Source organism: Malurus melanocephalus, unplaced genomic scaffold (assembly GCF_030028575.1).
Source record: "Malurus melanocephalus ecotype Western Australia unplaced genomic scaffold, MMel_1.1 scaffold_683, whole genome shotgun sequence".
NCBI lineage: Eukaryota > Metazoa > Chordata > Aves > Passeriformes > Maluridae > Malurus > Malurus melanocephalus.
The window spans coordinates 22,816-45,387 of NW_026623915.1; the positions used below are offsets into that span (position 1 = coordinate 22,816).

General features: G+C 44.7%; 2 protein-coding genes across 2 annotated transcripts in view; one reads left to right on the forward strand and one right to left on the reverse strand.

The window, feature by feature from the left end:
- Positions 1 to 10,083: 10,083 nt before the first annotated feature.
- LOC130584233 (ficolin-1-like) lies at positions 10,084 to 19,544 on the forward strand. Its single transcript, XM_057384082.1, has 9 exons — positions 10,084 to 10,162; positions 10,937 to 11,068; positions 11,797 to 11,850; positions 13,644 to 13,679; positions 15,031 to 15,066; positions 16,800 to 16,927; positions 17,334 to 17,475; positions 18,019 to 18,153; positions 19,017 to 19,544. The coding sequence occupies exons 1-9, from the start codon at positions 10,084 to 10,086 to the stop codon at positions 19,262 to 19,264; spliced, it is 990 nt and encodes a 329-aa protein (XP_057240065.1). The 3' UTR covers positions 19,265 to 19,544.
- A 2,832-nt stretch (positions 19,545 to 22,376) lies between these two features.
- The window catches only part of LOC130584236 (dual specificity testis-specific protein kinase 2-like), a 33,274-nt gene continuing 33,078 nt past the window's right edge, over positions 22,377 to 22,572 (reverse strand). The window contains exon 10 of the mRNA XM_057384086.1: positions 22,377 to 22,455. The gene's annotated coding sequence lies outside the window, so the exon portion shown is untranslated. The remainder of the gene's footprint in view (positions 22,456 to 22,572) is intronic.

Genomic DNA, 22,572 nt, shown 5'->3' on the forward strand with positions numbered 1-22,572 from the left:
ATAAACACACATATAATAATTTCCCCATTAACATATAAACAAATCATTAACATATTCTCTCTCCCCTTTACATATGTGCTTTTCTGTTCTGGGGGTCTCTTTGGTAGTCCTTAGTCAGGGACCCCAAGTCATTCCAGTTGGAGTTGGCAGGGCACTGGGGCTGGTGAACTTCCAGTTTCCCTTCTAATACAATAGGCACCAAGCAGTTCCATAGGCCAAGTGGTTTTGAAGAATAAGCACTATGTGAGCTCACCAGGTGACCTCACAATTTATCATCTAGTAACAATTTACTAGAAAGCAAAACTGTAAAGCATTACAAAAGGATAAGCTAAGTAATTGCTAAGTAAAAGATTGCCTATACATCACCCGTTACCTTAATACTTTACCATCATCTAAGTCTGCACAAYAGCTGGGGAAGCTRMTGTCWCAGWGAAGGACTGGAGAACCATTCCCAGCAACCTGGAAGTTCTGCAGGTGTGTCCACCTGCAGGCAACAAGGTTTCCAACTTTGCTGGGAGAGTCTCCAACTTTTACATTGTTGAATAAACAAGGTACTGTAACTTCTAGTGCCAGAACATCAGGTTTCAACCTCCTCTTGGGTTCTTCCCAAAGCCTGGCCAGGGCTCAAGGAGGAACCAAGGGCATTGCTTTTGATCGTACATCTCCAGACAAGGGCAGAGGTCTGATTTCATGACCTTGTCTAGTTTCTAAATGTGGCATGGTACATACGTGTCTTGCTATGAGTGGATACATATACCATTTTGCTAATAATACTTCTTTAATGAGAGGATATAACATTTGGTTGGAAGGTTCATTTAGATTTAAGTTTGGCTCAAAGATCTGTTGTTGAGGCTTCAGYCAGGGCCTGTTGTTCAGGCCTTAGTTACTTCAATTCTCTGTTGGTGGCCATTAGAGTCAAAAGTCACACAGGCTAATGACCTTTGAGTGTCTGTCAGAGTCACAGGTACAATCCCAGTTCGGAGTAATTTGACCATGACTAYTTGACCCACCTGTAGATTATCCTGAAAGGCTTCAATTTTATCATTTGGAGCTGATTCAAGTGACACAGGACTCAAGAAAGCTCATGAAATAGGACTGCCCACTGGTACTTAGCAATTATTTATCTGATATGACACAGAAGGTAACCTTTTATCCCAYCCAGATTCATAAGGCCTAAAGTTAGCACCTTAGCAACCCATTGGCATGCTCCWCAATCCTGTTTGCTTGGGGATAATAAAGTGTATGAAAAATCCATTTGATACCTCCCCTTTTGGCCCAGTCTTTTGCCATCTCATGGTGAAACATGATCCATTTTCACTTTGTATAGAGGCTGAGACAGTGAGACTGGAAAATCAGTTACTGAGTCCTGAAATAGTAACTTTGGCATCAGCATGTCTGCTCTTGGCGACTACAAACCCAGAGACTTGTAACCAYTAGATWTCTTCAGATGTTCAACATAATCTAYTTGMCAAGCAGACCAGAGCATTATTTGTTACTTTTGATATGTACAGGCACTTCCAGGTCTGAATGATTTTGTTCAAGTCTCWGTTAGCATTGGGGAAACTGTGTGARAATATCTTTACAMATTTTTTTGTGGTCAATRGCCAGCCTCTGTTTTGTGATGCAAAAAACAGAGCTTCTTGTCCAGTATGCCCTAATTTACATTGTAACCACTCACCTGATTGACACCAATATTGAGGATCTTCCCAGTGATCAATTTTTATTTTTTTATTTAGTATCAGATGATCCACCTTGTTCTTCAGTAAGTCTGCAAAGCTTGATCATTGGCATGAGCTTTGACCCATCCTATGTGGATTTGTTGGAATTGAGCCTGTAACAACCACTTCCAATCTTCCTGACTCTTCCTGCTGTTCTGAGGGCCCTCACTAACTGAATTGACTCAGTCTGGGATTTCTTCTTCTATATAGAGACAAYTGCTCCCCCTCATGGGTTGTTCCTCTGGTTCAGCTGCAGTTGGAGTACCCACAGTGCCTGTGGCTCTGCTTTCCTTCTTGTCAGGAAAATTAACCCACAAACACCAGAGGTTTATGTCCAAAAAGGGGACAGAGGAGTCCCGTAACTTTATTCATGAATAAAGGGAGAGGTCATGGGCATTTCCCATGGGGTCTCTCAAATTGATAGAGGATGCAGCCTCTTTTATCCCAGTTTCCTGGCTGCAGTTCCCTCTCTCTTTCCCTTGTACTTGAGAGGTACAGGCTCCCCAAAACACCTAATCCAAATCCCCTTCTAATATGTATTCTCCTTTCTTCTTTTTCTTATGTCTCTGTGCTTGCAGTTTTTAAAAACAGTCCTGGGTAAGTCAATCAGTAGAATTCYTATGGAAATCYTTCCAATTGTTTCTYCTGTCTCTCAGAGTCACAGTGTGTTTGTAAAGACACTCCCTTTTCATTCCTTTCWTCCTCTCCCTGAGGRTGCTSTCTAGMRATGAGCAGCATCTGATAAACAGTAGCCAGGGCCCAGCATGTTGCATAACTTTGCACCTCTCTGGAACTGCCAGAGCACTTTTCTTTGAAATATTCTGCCACTTTATCAGGGTCCTGTAGTTGTTCAGGGATGAAYTTCTAGACCACTGGAGCAGAATAATCCTTCAAAAGCTGGCCTACTTTCTCCTGCCTTCCCTGCCACTCATGACTATGAAACCTCGAGGCAGATCTCTGAAAGACTCTCCTAAGAATCTCTTTTGTAACTCTAAACATGGAGTGGACTGTGAACTGAGGAGACCTGGCAGACTTGGCAACAAGAACGTGCTTTCCAAAGGGAATTCAAAACTCTCAAAAACTGTTGTAGCAAGCCTGAAAGAGGAAAAGGGGGTGAAATGCTGGGGAAAAGCATCCTCCCCTCTTCCCCCCACAGACYGGGTACAATTGTTAATAGACTCCTAAACAGCATTTTCAATGCAAAGTTGTAACAATTTGAGAACAGAGGCACACAGACCCCTTCTTGCTGGTTCGAGGAAAATAGTTCGGTTTCAAAAAACTGAGCTTTTTTGTATTCTAAATTTAGGCGGGCTAAACATGGATTGGCTGCTTGACATGCAGCARTGCCACCCATGAACCCTTCATCCAATCMCATCTCTGATCATGCAGTGTCCACATGTCCCATTAACCAATCACAGCCTCRCTCGTGAGACAATCTCATGTCAATCACACCAATCGCTCCCTGATCACATGACCCGCCGCCAAATCTTTTTCCCCAAAAAGGGGAGAGAAGAGTCCAGTAACCTGGACTGCTTGCTGGTGGGCAAAAGTAAAGAAAAGTGAACAAGAGTGAACAAAGAAAGGTTATTCTATAAGGCTTTTCTTTATTTCCCACACAAAGTGAATGTTAAGGTCGCATTTCTGTGATGTTCAAGATTTGCTATTTTAGTGTTTCAAAGGAGACAAAGCTGGACACCAGCTTGTTTTCTGCATTTCTGCTTGAGCCCTGGTAATTTTTCCTGTTTCCCCAAGCCTCCAGACTTAAAACTGGTTTGTGCAAAGAGATAGTCCAGAACAGCCTGCAGGGCAACCCTGTGCCCTTGTGTGTTCCAAAGGCCAATGTTCTRTCAGCACATGCTCTAAATAACAAATTAGCTTATCAAGGGCTCTAAGCCAAATAAATAGTAKCCAGGAAAATAGATAGAGGGCTTGAGAAGGTTGCTGTAGAAACAATGGAGGAGTTTGGTTATGAGAAGAATTTGCAGTATGATGAGGAGTGTTAGGAGATGGGAATATTGGTGGGAAATTTTAGGGGCTTTAAGAAGCTTTTGGTAGCTGGGGAGAATATTCTGAGGAGAAATTGGAGAGATGCCAGTAAAAACTACAAGCTGCTGCTTGCAAGTTTCCATTCAGGTACAGCAGGGAGGTTCTAGATGTTTTCATTTCATAGCATTAGGAAACCATACAAAGCCAAGACAAGCAATAGCATGGTTCCTGTATAGCTCCACTGCCCTGCAACCAAGTGTGAACACTGTAGTTCATTCATTCTAAATCCTTCCTTAAGTCTTGTAGCATTGAACTTAAGGAGGGTCTCTATGAGTCAAGCAAAGTAAGGAATTAAATCCTGTAAAACAGAGGGAGCTGGTATCTCCAAAAGCCAGGTTTGCTCAGATAGTTGTAATTACCATTTTTATAGTGTGCTGAGTTACTACTTTAGGCTGCAGRTGAGCTAAATTGAGCAACTGAGGATAAAGCAAATAGCCTTTCTTTGGACCCATTAGAGTGCATATGGCTTGTAGGGTTAGTTTTTGTAGCAGGCAATTGCTATTTTKGTTTCAGGCCCATTGCAATCTTTCAGAAAATACCACATACAAAGCTTTCTCCATCAAAAGAAATACCTTTATTTTTCATCCTAATTTTAAAGGAGAAAGCTAAGTGTTCCAAATGGAAAGCATATGTCCTCTTGCTAGAAGCAGCATGTAGTTTGTTGCACAGGATCACAAGCTGGACTTTTGAGCCTGGAGAAAATGAAAATTATTGTCTTATTGAAGCTGCCAGATTCTGACAACAGATGTTTCACTGGTGTTCCTCTCTTTAGCTGTAACTCCTAGACAGCACCTATCTTCAGCAGTGAGTGGTCTTGTACCATATGATTAAGAGATATTGCCATACATTTGTTCAGACTATATAGGCAGGATTTACTTGTTTGTTTGTTTGTTTTTCTTTTTTTTTTTAATTTTTTTTTTTTATTTCTCACTGCTGTAGACTATCTCTTTTGGCCATTTCTGGGTTCTGTAGTAGAACCAGAAAGCTTCAGACTGTTTAGGTTTGTGTTTCCACCATCAGTCCCCAGGGTGCGGACTTCTCTAGGGTGATTACTAAACAACAGCTTCCATAACAAAAAAGTAGAGTAAAAACAAAACCTTATTCCAAAACATTACTGCATGCAACAAACCTTGTCTTCAGTGCACTTCTCTCCAAAATCTAGAGAGGAGATATGTCTTGCAGTTACCCTGGAAGTTAGTAATTTTGGAATTTATGCCAATAGAAACCAATTAAATTAATTATAGTAAGCACCTAAAGAAATTGTTGGATTTTCTATTTCCTGGCAAGTCACTCTTATTCCTGGAAGGATCAGTGTGTCTTTCCCCAKAGCAGTAGTGAACCATGCTGTAACATAAAGTAGCCTCTACTTTTCTAGAGGATGCAGACATTTGAACACTATGTGACATCTTCTACTGTCTCTTGTATTTCATTTTGGAATAATTTTGGATTTCATCTTGGAATTACTGTACCTAAAATGCATAAAAAGCTTCAGCAATGAGCTTAGAAAGTTCTAGTAGAGGATGAGGCCTGGGGTGGGGAAGAGCAAAGGGARTAGACTTGCTTTCTTGGTCCTTTTAGAGACTGGCGCAAGCATGCATATCATTGAGGGTGTTATTTAAACCAGTTTTATTTTAAGAAATGCTCACAGGTATTTCTAATAAATATTTGGAGGTGAATGAATGAAACCATCTTTGTATTGGCCACTTTTTCCATTAATATGGCAATGGCCATACTGTTGCCCTTACTTTTTATCRCTGCAAACAGCCAAGGGGTGTAGATTGCATTCTTCTGGGAACCTTCAGATAGGAGCAGCTTGTTCCAGAAAATACCCATGTACAAAGGAGTAACAKCTCCTGGCCATCACACAGACATGAATTTTATGAGGCTGAAAATGCTATGTATAGCAGGATGGCCTCCTTAGGTTTCAAGAGAAGCAAACACTCATTTTAAGGCTCCCCATACTGATCTATGTTGGCACGTTGAAATCCCTTGATGTCAGGAATGACCACTTCAGTGGGTGATTTTGACATGGCATTTTCACTATTAGGATTGCAAGGCTCTGCAAACCAACAACATAACCACCAGCTTCCTGGAAAGAAAGCAGAATATTTTTTGTCAGTAACGGCTTTTTTAAATTCCTTTTTTATGTATGTACAAATATGTTTAAAATATTTTCCCCTGTTTTGTATTTATACTGGGCTATTTAGTAGTACTTCTTTATACACAATCYGTCTTCTCAAATAAGCAGAAATCTAATAGCATCTAGGTTGGCAGTGATGACCTGAAGCACATAGGTAGAACTGAKGGCTGGGAACATATTAAAGCTGAAAGGAAAATGTTCATTTTGCATTTATGTAACTGCATGTTTGGTTGCGATTTCAGAGATGTTGCATTTGATTGAACGGTCTGTCTTTGCTCTTTCTGTCAAGAAATCAAGGTGAATTTGTAATTGAGAATACAGACTATTAAAACAAGGAAGGTGGGAGATTATGTACTTTTGCAGTTCTTTTTGATAGGCTTCCTCTGTACAGAAAAGAAATGAGAAGGTGCTCTCCTCCTTCTAGAAGAAAGCCAGAAAGAGGCTCTAAAGACTTGAAGTCCAGGTTGTAGATGGCAAAGTATCATTGTCCCTGAGCTGCCTAAGCTAAGCTAAGAGTGAGGTATGACAGCAGTTGTACAGCAAGGGATCAGGCAAGGATCATCAAACAAGGGACTTGGGAGYAGATTAAAAACCCACACCCTAAGCTCAAAGCAGAGGCTGAATGGACCCAGTTTGCTATGTTGCAAGGCCTTTGGATGAGTTGGGGCCACACTGAAATTGAGGGAAATGCTGGTTTAGAAAAGACCTGACTATGTGCACATGGCTTGCTAGYAAAATTGCATGTTGGAGCTCAGGATCCTTATGTCTGAGAGGGAGAAATGCAGCACTTGGGGATCACAGGTGAGTGAGTTGTGGTTTTGGAGAGGTGTGTGTCTTGGTTCATAGCATGCCAGCACTAAAGAGCTCATGCCCTCAGACCACATATTATACACCTGTAATGGCTGCTGCTTTTGTGATAGATGGGTAGGTTTGGAAAAGAAGTTGAGAGTTACCTTACTTTGAACTTCTCTAATTTGAAGCATCCCTGTAAGCTGAATTTCAATAATTTGTTTTTTGAAACTTATGTGTTCTGAAGTTTCCTACAAAATGGCAATACTGAGGAACAAATAAAAAGGTTTTGGAAATAGAACATCATATTTTCAAAATCACATTTGTTTTCTGGTGGTGTTGCAAAATGGGGAATATGTCAAGATTATCTGAAGTCAGGATGTTCTTTGATGTAAGATCTTTGTATACTTTCAAGACTAGTCAGCAAGAAAGGAKATCTAATCAGTGGAACAGGCAGCAGCTACATCCCTTAGTCAAAGACATCCTGGAAYTCACAAGCTTTAAGAATGTAGTAAATCAAGACGAAGTTAGGAAACCACTGTACTTCAAAACTGATGTRTGGAAATGTGGGGAATGAGCCCCTAGATGCAGGTTAAAAGTGACTGCTCSGTGTTGATGAATCACTGCACTGCCTGGCTGCCCAGTGCTGGGACATACTATAGCCAGCATGCACTATGGGAAAAGCTGGCTTTGTTCTGCYCAGCAAGAAGAGTCTTGTCAGCACCAGTGAAGATCAGTGAAACCAGCAGCCTGAGCTCCACAGAGCTAGGAGCTTCCTTTGAAACTGCCCTGCAAGTGCAGAGWGTGAAGCAACACAACATGTGAAAACAAAGGGATGAGCGGGTCAAGTCTTTTCCCTCTGCTTCCCCACATTTCCCCTCCTTCATGAGGACAACTGTCTTTAGAAACTCTACCAGTTAACCTGTGCCTTTCTGGAGCCTCAAGAGCCTGGAACTGGTTTTATAATAAGGACAAAAGAAATGAGCAGCAGAGCTATTTTGCATTTATCAGTGCTAAATCTCCTGTTACACATGGTCCTGATGCTTCCACATGAACTTTATGAAGCTCTCTATGGTTTCTGATTTCCTAAGTTTAGTTTCTTGAGGATTTGTAGATCAGTTCAATTYTGGGAATTTCACTCTTGGCATTTATGTTTCTAGAGGTGAAGTGATAGGTCCCAGTGTACAGAGGTTCTCCCCATTCACTAAGTGTGCTCAAAATTCTTCTTTTCTCATTCTCAAATGTTGCTGGACTTTTGAGACTCGCAGGRGATATTTCTCAGGGCTAAAGGGAGAATGTACACATACAAAAKCATTTCTGATGGTGCAAATTATCAGCCCTCTGCAACCTTCACTGGGTGTTGGGATGAGGAAAAGCAATTAAGGCAGTATTGATTCCTGCACCAATTTCAAAATCTACCCTCGGGAGCCTGACCTACTTTGGACTAAGCTTGTTCATTGGCAATTTCCTTCCTGCTCCCAAAGCAGCTGCATCAACAAGGGCACTGCTGCTTTCCCAGATGAAAGTGGGGAGACATCGGTGTCCCTCAGCTTGGATGGAGCCCACAGCTAGTAACACGTAAGGGAATGCATCAGTGTTGGGCAAATATATCACAGCTGCTTCCATAACATGCATTCTCAGCCCAACCTGGAGCTTGATCCTGCTAATGGAATACCTGGAAAATGCTGGACAATTTTTTTTTTTTTTTCTAACAGGACAGGTCTAGCCTGAGGTCCTAGAGAGCCTGTAACTATGGGGCAATCTGCAAGGCCTTTGTTTTTTGGAGTTGTTTACCAAGGGAAACAAATTAAGGCAGCAACTTTTGCCTCCGGTTGGAACAGAGTACTGCAGCTCTTCCCACAGAGAGAGTGGAGGCACTGGGCAGGAGAAGGCTTCTCAGTGTGAGGGGTGGCTCCACATCACTTCCACTTGYCCCATGGTCCAGACACCAGTTCATTGCAGATGAGCAGCACAGGCTGTACAGATGAGAAAAGAGAGGTGAGCTGTTCCCAGTCACCCTAGAGCTGCCCTGCACAGATCTCTCCCTCCCTAGCACCTGCCAATCCTTTTTCCTTCTGAAAGAACAAAGGAGCTGATCTCATTTTGTCCCAAGAACTAAAACACTACGATTGCCACAAATGAGATGCTTTTTCCCATATAAAGCAAAACCCAAACTTGAATGCAGCCTATTTCATCACAAGAACTCTGATTTTCCTCCAATTTTTTCCAGATGGGAGAAGGTAATTAAGGYGTGCATTTCTCTGCCAGAATTGTTTCTCAGGAATGAAAATGGCTGCAACACATACTGGGTTATTATTTTATATTATTATGTATATGAATAATAGTATGCATATGAATGTGTGTATGTCTGGGCTATATGTGGAACACAGAATTTAAGTGACAATCAAAAACTTACCTCTCCCTCRCCTTATTCCATTAGCTTAACATTCAACCATCATGTCACATTGGAAGTTGGGCTGTTAGAGGCACTTTATGATAGAAACAAGTGYTTGAGGGGGAACTATGTTCTGCCTCTGCTGTCCTGGGGGAAAGGCTCCAAGAAATCTGTCTCCTCTGAACTGGGATGTAACAATAAGGAGGAGGAACTTAAGCTGTGCCCTCTACTAAAAGTCATAAAGTTTAAAAGTTCTGGGTCTGAAAGAAATATGGGGTTCAGACGTGATGAAGCAGATTGGACCTCTAGTAACACTGCCACAAATGAGCAAAGCACAGCAGCAGGAAAGAAACCAGGAATCCTTCTCACTAGTATAATGAACACTTGTGGGGGAGGGAGGGGAATCAAACATGCTTCTTGCCTGAGTTTGAACTCTGTCATTTCATGAACCACGTACAAGTGGGAGCCTGAGGGGCTGAGAAGTGGTGCTGGGCTGCTKGGCAGAAGAGCACTGGAGTGTGAGCCAGGTTGTTTAGCCTCTCTCTGCCACTGACCTCAGCTGACCTTGTGCTTTTGACTCCCAGTGCCTCAGTTTCCCCATCTACACATGAAGTTCAGCTCTTCATAAGGGAATACTAGTAGGCAGGATACAGGGAGCTTTCTACACTTAGGTAAAAAAATATATGGTTTTGCTGGTTCATTTTCTCTAGAAACACAAGAGAAGGGAAGGTCATCCAAAATTTGCAGAGGACAGAGATGAGGCAGGCTGGGGCAGCCAATCGAGAACTTTCCCATCAGACTTTTGGAAAGCAGCTTATCTGTGAAACAGCTTGAGACCCAGCCAGGCCCCAGACCTGAGAGCAGCCAGTGGGCTAGTACAGAGGTGGAGCTTACACTGAGGCTGTTTGTTAGATATGAAATGCTTGGATGGGTCAGTGCCAGGCACAGCACCCGGGAGGTGGCTGAGGGGAGCTGTGCAGAGAGAAGTTCTGGCCATGGGGAGGGCAGCCCCAGCCCTCCTGGTACTGCTCAGCCTAAGAGTGACTATTTGTGATGCTGAGGACACCTGCTCAGGTGAGTAGAGCACAAATCTTACTGCTGTCTCATTGAGACAGCCTGTTTAATCTCCCCTCATAAGAGAAGGAGCTTGGGGAGGGTCAGGGGAGGGGGAGAAGTAGCATATGATTTTTTTTTTTCCTTCTATGCTTTTTTAAATTCAGCTGCAACTGGGTGAGAGTAAGGGGGAGGCTGAAGTCTCACCAGCCACTTAAGAAAGTTGCTGGCTCCAACTAATGATGTAACATCATTCCTTCACCTCTCTAGGAAGAGACAGTCCCCAYTGAGGCTTTCCACCATGATTAGGGTTTTTTGTCAGTAGGGTCTTGGTGCAGTTATCAGAGGACACAGAGCTATACAAAGGATCAGCCTGGGGATGCTGTGCAGCAGTTTTCTGTCTGTATTCCTCAAGAAGGCAATGGGACAATTTCAAACAAGCCTGCCATCAGGAAATTCAGAAGAATCCTCATTGTCCACAGATCCATCAGTGTCACTTACTCTGCTGTCATAACCATTGGGGCACCTCTCAGCTTTTGTTTTATTAAGCTACAGTATATTTGTCATGAATGCAATGTCATATGTATCAGCCTCCTCTCCCACTGAACTCCTCCCTGAAATCAGAGGGATGCAGAATTTGGCTCCTCTGATATGTGAGATCCTCAATGTCATCTGTCAATCCATAAAATACACCCAAATTTCCATACTTACTGCTTTGGATTGCACTGATCCTCAGTTTCAGAGAGTTTGGTTTCCTCTCCAAGACATTTCAGAGCTCTAATAATCTCAACAAAAACTGTCTTAATTTCTCAGAGGTGAGAATAGTGGGACTGGGTGATGCTGACAGACTCGCCATTCTTCAAGGATGTCCAGGGATCCCAGGTGTCTCTGGCCCAAAAGGWGAACCAGGTCTCCCAGGAACAAAAGGTGAGGCCCCCAAAGCCAGTGATGAGCACTGTGATATGAGATTGTTTTGTTGCTTTGGGAAGGGGAAGCAAGCTGAGGCTGGAGCAATGGCTGCCCTGGCACTGGTTGCTGTGAGCTCCTGGAGAACTGGAGTGGAGAACACCCCAATTAGACATATGCTGGTACACATGGAGTGAGTGGTTTCTTCCTTGAGTCCTGTCACAAATCTGAAGCAATCTTGGGATGTAAAGTGTCTCATTTGTTTCTTCTACAGAAAGTCATCCATTTATTTTCTGGGTCTCTATTGAACAGTCTGGGTGGGAGGGAGGCTGAGATGCTCCTGCCTGTTTCCTGGGGAACAGTTTGGGGAATGTATGGCAACCCCTACCCTGGGAAGCCAGRGAGAGGCAGGTCCTTCATAGTTTCCATAGCCAGCTTACAGAGAATGTGAATCACATCAGCTGAGCGAGATGATCCACCGCAGCAAAATCCATAGGCTGGCTCCATGATGTACAAAACTCATCAAAACTCATAAGAATTCATATGTGAACTACAGTAAGAGACTCTATTGAGACTTCAGTAGAAAGAAAGGAGTAAGGCAAAAGAGTATGTTGCAAAACTGAATCTAATTAATAAAACTGGTCTCCCTTGTTTCTGTGAAAGCCAAGGCCCAGTYGCCCAGGCTTCTGTGACCTCCCTGCTCTGATCAGTTTGCAAGGTGCACATAAAAAATGATTCTTTCTTTGCAGGAGAAATGGGAGACCAGGGATTCCCTGGGAAAGCAGGGCCACCTGGTGCAAAAGGTAATGTATAATGTGCAGCTCTAATCTGYAAATATCCCCAAGCTCAGGACAAGCATTGGAAGACTGGGTCTACAGAGATGAGCTGGAGGCTTGCCATAGTCTAAGAAAAGGGAGTCAAGTACATGGAGTGAGCACTAGAGTGTTCTTGAGTGGACCACAATATAGAAGATATCATTCTTCTCAAAATTTTCCACTGATCCTTACCAGCCCCCTAAAGTCAGACCTCTCCCTATTCTCCACTCCTAACCTGCCTCCAGCACAAGYCTGCCTAAATGCCCCCCAGCTCTGAGGAGCTTTGGAGCTCTCTGTGGGGCTTTAGCCCAGAGGCCTGATGCAGAGGTACYATGCTGAGTGCTAGTTCTGTCAATTGACTGAGGCATTTTAAAGGACACCAACACCAACTGAAAGAATGGTCTTATTTTACTATGAATATTAAAGAAAACAAAAGTGAATGATACATTCAATAAAACTACGCACTTGGCTTTGGCAAAAAGCAAAAAAAAAGCAAGATAATGCACTTAATCATTACTGTATGAGAGACAGGATAATGACTGACAAAGATACATCATCAGTTGCTTAAATACTTTACCACCATCCAGAGTCCGCAGTTACTGGGGAGCCACATTTCTCAATGTGCACCTGAAGAACCCTTCCCAGCAATTGGGCAAATCCTATGCAATGCATCCACCCATAGGTAAGGTCCCTGAATTCTCCCTGAAAGGGAGTCCAGTTCTTATGGGCCCAAATCAGCAAGCTGAGTTGGCTTAGTTATATTTTTAGCACAGAAATACCCGATCTGATGGCACACTTCCTGACCAGCCAGCGCCAGGCCTCGGCTGGGAGGGTTTTCTCCTTAAATACACTACAAACAAGCCTCTATTCATGTCAGTTGAGAAAGTTTCTTAAAATTACACGTTTCATGTAGATAACTACTCAAGGTTATAAACAGCTAGCATAAGTATCTTTGTCATCTATTTTAGCTAAATAATACTGATGGTGTTAGTCACTCAGTGATCCATCTTGTAAGGTTTGCTGCTCAGGCCTAAGCACATCAGTGCTTTCAGGAGCCTCCAGGCTTTGACTCGGTGTGCAGTGCCCACCTGACCACAAGAATGGGATCAAAGAACAGCAGCACACAATGAGATTTTCTCTGTAATAGGATGAATCCCTGAAAAGAGGAAGATGCCTGTTGAGAAACTGGTTTTCCCCACCATGGCTTGCTTAGGACCTTCAGCAGGACCTTCAGCAGGACGATACTTGGAAAAGTATCTCTTCTAAATGATCCAGCTCCCAGCATAATGGGGCATCTAGGAACCGAGCAGCAGTGCAGACTAGCAGAGAAGACACCCCTATTACATGCTGAATAKGAAGCTATTTCCTGGCCAAAAGCACCCAAGACTTGAACTGAAACTCCAGCAGGAGATAGACAAACCCACTGAAAAAGCAGCTATTGATTGAAATCTTGTAAGTGTCTGACTGTAAACAGAAAGCCCCCACAAAGTCACGGAACTGTGAATTCCCCATACGTTCCTGGAGATGGAGCAGCAGTTCACTCTCCTCTGTATCCTGCTCTTCCTGCTGCTCCTAAGAGATGGGGCTGATCAAAAGAGCAGCCAGGCTGGGGCAGCAGCACCACRTGGGACACTCAGCTGAGCACTGTAGCTTTGCACCTCTTGACAGCCTCTCCTGTACATTTGGGACATATAGAGGGACTGGAGCAGCCACTTGAGGAGCCACAATAATTCATTTGCATTGGATAGTCTGTGACGAGCATTTTCTCTTGTGTTTTGTAGGAGCAGCCGGAGAGCCCGGCCTCCCAGGACTGAAAGGTAAATCACGTTGTTAATCTGAGTTTATCATATGAGCTGCTTTGAAAACTTCCACACTGTGCTGTTCTGGTACAACACACAAGATGGGAGCAGTTATAATGACYGGATGGGGCTGTTTGGTGACAGATGTACCTCATCGTAGGCTCTGCCCACAGGTGCTGTGGGTAGTCTGCTCCCAAAGCAGATGTTCAGCAATAGGTGCTGCCCTCAGCTCGGGCACCTGGTGCTGTCACCTGGCACCATCAGAAACCACAGTGCTGAGGGATCAGCCAGATTTGGGCAGAGCTCTAATATTCCCATGCTATGGCAAAATACAGAGGCTCAAATGAAGTTCAGTTGCTGCTAGTGCCAGAGGAATGTCTCTACCAGCACTAGCAATAAGGTAGCAGGGAAACATGGGTTTTTTCCTTTGTGTCATCATCCTCTATGTGAGGGCCACAGGCACCCACCACTGAGCACTATCTGCACTGTGGCTTTCCTCTCTGGAGTTTGGCTGGCAATCAATGGGTCCAACACTGCTGGCCTGGCAGATGGTTCTAGTGCTCCAATTGTCACTGCTTCTCCCAAACCACTGGCTAAAGCCCTTTGCCAGCAGCAATCACTCCCCTCCAGGGACTTGTGACTCTGCCTTCCCAAGGAGCATTTCCTCCTCCTTCTCTCACTCGCTCACTCACTCACTCACTCACTCACTCACTCACTCACTCACTCACTCACTCACTCACTCACTCCTATCCCTCACATCCCAGCCCAGTGGGACTCACTGGCACAAAATGTTGGTATCCAGCTCTTGGACAGCAGCAGGCAGACAGCCAGGTCCAACAGAGACACGTCTTATGCCAGTCTCACCATTTGGACCTTTAAGCCCTAAAACAGATGTCCATGGGAAATGGATCATACCAAGTCCAACAGGCCAAGAGATGCAAGGCTGCTGCCCTCTGAGCATAATCGGTGTATATGTGTATATATCTATCTATATCTGTCTGCAGTGTCCTCCCTCATAGCTACTCCCTGTACCTCTTGGTTAACCTGGAAAGCTGTTTGCAGTGTCTGAAGCTGCTGCATGTCATTGCTGTAGTTACAGGGGTTTGTGACTTGGGTTCCCACCTGCCCCTCTGTGCTTTCCTGGTCTGTGCAGATGGGCTCGTGGGTCTCCTCTGGTGGGCCTGGTAGCAGCCAGGACAGAGTTTATATTGAATTACTCTTTCTGYCTGGTTTCTCTCTGAGCCAAGCACTTCCTCTAACATCACAGCTCTCCAATGCAGCAGGATTTGTCKTGGTGAATGTCAAATACTGGGGAAGGTGAGTGCTGGGTGAAGGTGGAGAGCAATTGATTGTGTTGTTTGTCCAACAGGAGCAAAAGGAGAGCCTGGATATCCAGAAATATGGGGTGAGTTTCATCCTAGGTCTTCATGACATTGGTCAGCTTTGCAGRGTGGATGGTGGTGGTACCCACACCCAAAGTCAGGACAGGATAGGAATAGAAACAAATTCAGAGTAACACTGAAGGATGGAGTAAGGAAATACCACTGTTGTCTTTGCTTCTCACAGATGCATCTTCTGTGGGTCTACTCTGTACTCCAGCCATGCTRGGAAAGTCATGTCCTCTGAGCACCACTTACATGTTCTGTCCTCTGTGTATCCTGGAGGATATCTGAATTTTTTCAGAGACTCAGTGTCCTGATTTCTAGGATGAAAGCATTAGAAACAGCTGTATGGACAYGTGACTACTTCAAAGGCAGTTATACCCCCATACTTTAAGTGGCACCCTTAGTACATGTGAGTTCATATGTATGATAATGCTCAGATTAACTTAATCATTGAAAGAAAAGAAGAAAAATAAGCARGTTTCAGTTACCCCATCTGTCTCCATGAGTCAAAGGAGAGCTATAACCTGCTCTGGCTACAACTGACTGCTGTAGAGTTATAACAACATGCAAAGACTCAGGCAGATCAAAGCTGCTGTAACACCTGAGAGACTCGGATACCACTGAACTGTCCCTTGCTGCCCCAGACACTTCTACTGGGCATGTAAAACAKTTGACTAATAAAGAAAAAGCAAGTCCAGGACCATCCCTCTGCTAGGGAGGTCACAAGACAGACTGGTACAGCTGTGTATCCATGTATCACACACAGCACACTGGGACACCTGCACCACCATCTCTGAGCATCTCAGGCTTTCCCTACAACAGCTACTGATGCAGCTGTAAGCTGGGATGTCTGATAGGGACCATTCAGTCACCTGTGAATCCGAACTTCTGTCAGCAGGTATGGTTTTGGGGAGAAAAAAAAGTATACATTATATATATATATATATATATATAAATGTACATATTCAAAAGTATTGTGTGTCTTGGGGAGACTTCAGTATGGCCTTCCAGTACTTAAAGGCTGCTTATAAAAAAGCTGGAGGGTGACTTTTTACATGGGCAGTGACAGGACAATGGGGAACGATTTACAGCTAAAAGAGATTAGATATTAGGAGGAGATTTTTTACTCAGAAGGTGGTAAGACCCTGACACAGGTTGTCTGGAGAAGCTGTGGCTGYCCCACCCCTGGAAGWGTTCATGGCCAGGCTGGATGGGKCTTGGAGCAACCTGGTCTATTGGAAGGTGTCCCTRCCCATGGTAGGGTGGAATGAGATGAGCTTTAAGGTTCCTYCCACYCCAAAMCAGTCTGTGATTCTGTGATTCAATCCGTAGAGGRTGATGTGAACACTTTTCACTGCATCAGAAGGAATTGACTCTCTGTGTCACCGCTCCTTTGCTGTCAACTACCCACACACTTTTGGTGCCCTCCTTGCATTCTGGAGCTCGGACAAGATCCTGGATCATGAATTCATCATACTTTTCAGAGCAGCTCCATAAACCAGACCACCAAAAGTCATTGCAGATGAGAAGAGTGTCAGCAGCTTAGACCATTTCTTTCTTAGAAGCTGCCCATCTCCCCTGTAACATATGGGCTCAGAAGCCATGGCAGGGTTTGGTTCCCAGAASCTGTGCATTAAGATCCTGCAGTGCAGCTGGGTGCTAAAGGGCTCAAAGGCTCAAGGATGGGGTGCTCACTGGATCAGTGTACATATTATAACTCTTTCCACTTCATCTCTTTCTCTGATTTGCACAGAACCCAGGAACTGCCAAGAACTCTTGGCCAAAGGGAAGATTTTGAGTGGCTGGTACACCATCTACCCCCAAGGCTGCAATGCCACCACTGTCTTCTGTGACATGGACATGGATGGTGGGGGATGGATTGTGAGTAGGATGAGGAGAGGGAGGTTTATATGTTCCTGCAGTGATTTTTGTTAAAGTTGCAAAGGATGGCACAAAAATAGAAACAAAAGAGAGGAAAACWCACAGCAGCTGAGGACATCCACAAGCCAGAGTGAATCCCTATGGATGCAGGGAATTCCCCCAGGAATTGTCTCTGGGAGCARGCTGAGTGCCACAGACCCACTCCCTGCTTAAACCAGCAAGTAATTTCTTTCCTCCTCACTTCCAAGGGCAGATGGAGGAGATACTTGAGTGAGGGATTCTTGTGGGGTTTGCTCCCCAGACACCCAGAGAAGTATCCTGATGCAGGGGAAGCATTTACCAGGGTGGGCACGTCCCCCAGGTGCTGTGGATGCTTTTGACTGAGGGATGGGCTGATGGGGCTGAGGGTCTCTTTCAGGTTTTTCAGAGGCGCTGGGATGGGTCAGTGAACTTCTTGCGAGATTGGGATTCATACARACGAGGCTTTGGCAACCAGCTGACTGAGTTCTGGATGGGGAATGACAACATCCACTTGCTCACCTCTCTGGGTAAGGTCAGCCTCTGTCCCCGGCTGGGGCCATGAGAGTCCAATCCCTGTACCACACTGAGTCATTGCAGACCTCTGAGCTTTCCAAATTCATCTGAGGCCTGCACTGTTCATCCCAAACAAGATGCAGGCTCTTGCAGCCCATTGCATACAAGAAATTGCACGCTACAGAAAAGCAAAACTAGAAGTCAGGGAAGAGAATGAGCTGGCTGCATGATCTACCCTGGAGACAGGCCAACACTACTTGGAATGCTTGTGATGGCATTGTCTTGTCTACACATAGCCTTGTAGTCACAGCTGTGTGCAGGACCACTGGGCACATGCCTTCACATGCTTTCAGTGCCCATGACCACCCAATATTGTATATGAAAAGGTGCTTCCCTGGAAAACCATCAAAGGTATAGGAGAGTCTGCAGGAATTTTAAATAAATCAAAATCTCCGAAGTAGTGGAAGCTCTTCTGAAGTTAGCTCATAGCTCCTTAAACCCTCCCCCTTGAAATCCAGCACTCACCCTGCACCATTGCTGTCCACCTTCTCTTCTAGGACCCTGCGAACTCCGCATTGACCTGAGAGACTTTGAGAACAACTACTATTTTGCCAAGTATGCCTCRTTCAGAGTTTTAGGGGAGTCAGAGAAATACAGACTAGTTCTAGGAGACTTCCTTGGTGGAAATGCTGGTAAGTTCAAGGCAGCTCACTGGGAAAGTCTGTTTCCTAGAGCATTTCAGAAGTGTTCAGCTTGTGTGCAGAGATGTATCATGCAAACTGCTTGTATTGGCTACATTTTGAGTTATTTTTCAAAACTGGCTATGGTACCTCAGGTACTGAATGACTTCTGGGTACAGGGATGGAGAGAGACACCCATCATTCAAAGAAGTGTGACAGATTATTACCTACAAGCCCAGCCACATGATTTAACACCAAATGAGCCTGGTTCTGAGCAGTACCCAATACAATTGACCTTCCAACAACTCTGCAACAGCCAGGCCAAGTTCTGTGTTTGGCTACATTGGCAGGAGAGATTTGCCCATGAGGTTTGGCATTTCCAGGGCTGGGGTGCTGTTCAACACTTGTAGCATCAGCACTGCACCTCTTAATACCTGATGTTTTGGGTTTTTTTAAAAAGTAAACAAATCTTCAAAACTCAATATCTATCACACAGGAATAAGTGAAACCAACACCTGAGAGAGCAGTGCTCTGGATTTTTTTTGGCTTTGTGCACTGCAACCCTGTCTAGTAATTCAGACCTCAGCGTGTCTGCAGAGAACCTGAGTRTTGCAAGAGAAGTGACACCCGTGTACCTGTGAGGAGAGCCCGGCCCATTTGATTCACAAGCATAGATAAATTCTCCATGTGTTTTAACAGAGCTCAGGATGCTTCTTTGATCCAAGACAAGGAGGAAACCTGGGCAATACAAAGGCAGGATTTATTCAATCTGCCTTGTACCTGGCAAGGGCCACTGGCACTCACAGAGGTGCACAGACATATCAGTCCTGTTTGTGATCCCTACTGCAATAACTGTGAATGTGTGCTCTCTGCAGGAGACTCYTTATCGTACCATAGGGACATGCCATTTTCAACAACAGATCAGGACAATGACATGAGCTCCTTTAACTGTGCCACAGAATACAAGGGAGCATGGTGGTACAATGACTGCCATTACTCCAACCTGAATGGGATATACTGGATGGGCATGCACAGGAGCTACGCTGATGGCATCAAYTGGAAGACAGGCAAAGAATACCACTACTCCTATAAGCGAACAGAAATGAAATTCAGGCCAGTTTAACATGGTGAGAGGGTGCCTGACTAGCTCCAAGAGGTGCCACTCACCAACCAAAAGAAGACACAGAACATGATGTCTGAGGACAAAAATGGACCAGAAAGGATATTACAGGTTGTGCCTTCTTGCCCACAGCAGGATTTTTGAAGATGGAAGATATCAGTGCTGGTTTGAGCTCCTGTAAACTSTCACCCTGACTCTCACTCTCACTGACTACCTCCAGCAGCCCCACTAATGCTGACTGAGCCCAAGCATATTTTTCTGAAAACTGCCRGTTGGAGGTCAGGATTTTTCCATTTTCTTTCTCTCTCTTAGGGAATTTTCTCCCAGCTGTTGCCTAAGAGATRGTAACTACCAATACTTAAGATAAAAAAGATATGTGGCCGGGGGAGCAGGAGGGGAAAGGGGTGCACCTGGCTGCACTTTTCTCATCTGAGGGGTTTCTCTTATCTGAAGGTGGTGGAGGTTAAGATTTCTTCCTTTATTTTCAGTCTTGGAGAATTTTTTCCCCATTTTGTTACTAAGATACACTAATGGGTGTGTCGTTTCCTGAATAGCCAAGTGCTCAAAAGAAACAAAAGAAGTTGCCAAGCCCTGGGGGGGAATGAGGACTCCTCGAGGCACCCCTCCTATTTGACAATTTTTCTCTCTGTAGAGAGCAGAGTTCTCGCAAAAATTTGAGCATGAGAAAAAGATGTGAGGGGGAGGAGAATAGCCCACTTCTCGCCCTGCTTGGCTTAGGGGAGGACAGTGGACCTGCTGCCTGCGGGAGASAGCKCACCTGCCGCTGCTGCAAAGCCCAGCGTCCAGCCATAAATTCCTACCCCCTACACTAGAACTTCTGCTCCCCTGCCTCGCCGGGACCYCCTGTGATTTTCCAGCTACAATAGCCGAATTCTAACACATCTTGTCTACATTCCGCGGGATTCACCCATCACTATACATGGGCTCGTCTCTTTGCCCATCTAACTGCTCCAAACTTCTTGCTACAGCTCCTCTAACTATCCAAATAAAGCACCAAAATGAACTCCCCCTATAAATTCATAAAAAACCTCATCTCCATCCATTTCTGCCCGGCGCCCACCATTAGCCACACACAAAAAAAAACCCCTTAAAACCAGCCGTGACCCGCTCCACAGCGCCCCCTGCAGCCGCAGAGRAACCATCGCACCCTCCCTGCCTGGCCGGGAGCCAACAGCGCCCCTGCCGGCTGGGACCGTAACTGCACCAAAGGGGAGTGTGCGGCAGCCCCAAAAAAATCTATCACTCAGTTCATAATTAAGTAGTTATTGATATAGTTATTGTTACTTATTTTACCTTGTTATACATATAAATAATAATTATTATTCCCTTTTTCCCATATCTTTGCCTGAAAGCCCCTTAATTTCAAAATTATAATAATTCGGAGGGAAGGGAGGTCATTTTCACCACACCAAAAGAAGTCCCTGCCTTCATTAACAAACACCTGTCTTTCAAACCAAGACAGAAGGGCAGACATCTCGTTGGGCTGGAGGGAAGGGGCTGGGCGTAGGTCCTAGCTCTCTCTCTCTCGGGATTGGAAGGAACAGCTGAGGTGTTGCTCACCACGGGGAGAATTCACCGCCACGGCAGAACCCAGCCCTGTGCTGCTTCTTCCTTACTGTGGGTGAGCTTTTGTTCATAAGAGCAGCCGTGTAAGTGGGACCTTATTAAACTTGATCTGACTGGAAAGSACCTTCACCATTTATTCAGGTGCCTCAGGTTAAAACGGGGACCCCTTCCCCCTTCCCCCTTCCCGGAGGGCATGCGTATCTCCCTGGCTGCATACAGCTGCTGCTACGGAGAAGCCGCTGCCGCTGCACAGCCCAGCTCTTCTCTGCTGCCCCTTCGGGTTTTTTCACTACGCTCTAACCAAGTACTCTGTGTCCACTGCAACCCCTGCGGCTCCCACTAAAGTTGTGGAGTTTTTTGAAACATTTTGTTTGCTACCCAGGCAGTGTGCCTGCCTTTGCTGCCCCAGCCACTGCTCTGAGGTTCCTGCCATACCCCATTTTATCACCCAGGCCCAAAGCCAGCTTCAGCCACTCTTCCAGGGTATTTTTATAGACCTCATTAGCTGCTGTGGACCAAGAGCTGAATGCAAAATAGTCTCTTCAGAAGCATGTGTGGTAYCAAAACACTACAGCAGATCAAGTCAAGCCTTGCAAATGTGGACATCATGTATTGCCCGGAGTGCCAATGTCTTCTGATGCCCGAAAAAGGCCTAGAAATGAAACCCCATAGACTGGTGTCTGTAGAGCAGGTATTTGTTTATTACAAATAATAAATAATTAGCGCTGGTGTAGCACTGCAGGTGAGGAGGATTTCTCCTCCTAACCCACCTGCCTTTGCTTCAAATTAGCACATATTTATACAGTAAGCGTGGTGTAACATGAACATTGTCACTGCCCCACCATACACCCATCACTATACATGGGCACGGAAATACATGATACCACAATTTTACAAGTGCACATGTGTCATCCTCAATTCGGTGGTCGCGGGAATCTCCCTCTAATGAGAGACCATCATCTTCATCATGGTGGACTTTTCACCTTTGTCTTCAGGGCATGCACAGTTCTGATGTCCATGGGTTTTTTCTAGTCCTTCAAGTCGTAATTTCCAATTATTTTGCTGACTGTCCTGTGCTTCTGCCAAGTTCTCATTAGTGCTCTCTACTGTTCTTTGTTTATAGCATCTACCTGTCTACTTTCTTCAGAATTCTTCTGATTTATACCTCTTGGTGATTTCACGTATCTATGGACTAATCCAGCTGGTTAGATTACGTGCAGCTGGTACACTATATGTTGCTAATACACTATTAAAAAACTTATAACAATATATATATAAGCTATCATTGATAATATATTGAAAGTGATTACATTGTATTTTAATAATATGTAAAAAGTTATTACATTCTTATATTGATAACATATAAAAAGGCTATAGAAAKTTTTCAATTAATAGGCCTCATAAGCATCTTGTCACTTTGATATAGACCATATCTATCACTTCCATTTCACCCTATTTTCAGTAGCATTTGAGGGCTATGTGCTGGTGGGGGATGCAGTTCATCCAGTTCGTGTGTTGTATTTGTTAGCAGAAATGGGTTTCTTCTTCCGGCGCTGGTGCTGCTGGACTCCTCCCCACAGCTGACACAGAAGAGTGAGTGCTGTCCCCTGCAGGGACAGACAGAGACGGTGGAAACAGAGTATTTCTTGTGCTGTGTTCCTAAGGATTCTGGGTTTATTTCACTACGTGTTGCACAGATAGGCAGGAAGTGCAGCTCCAGCCCT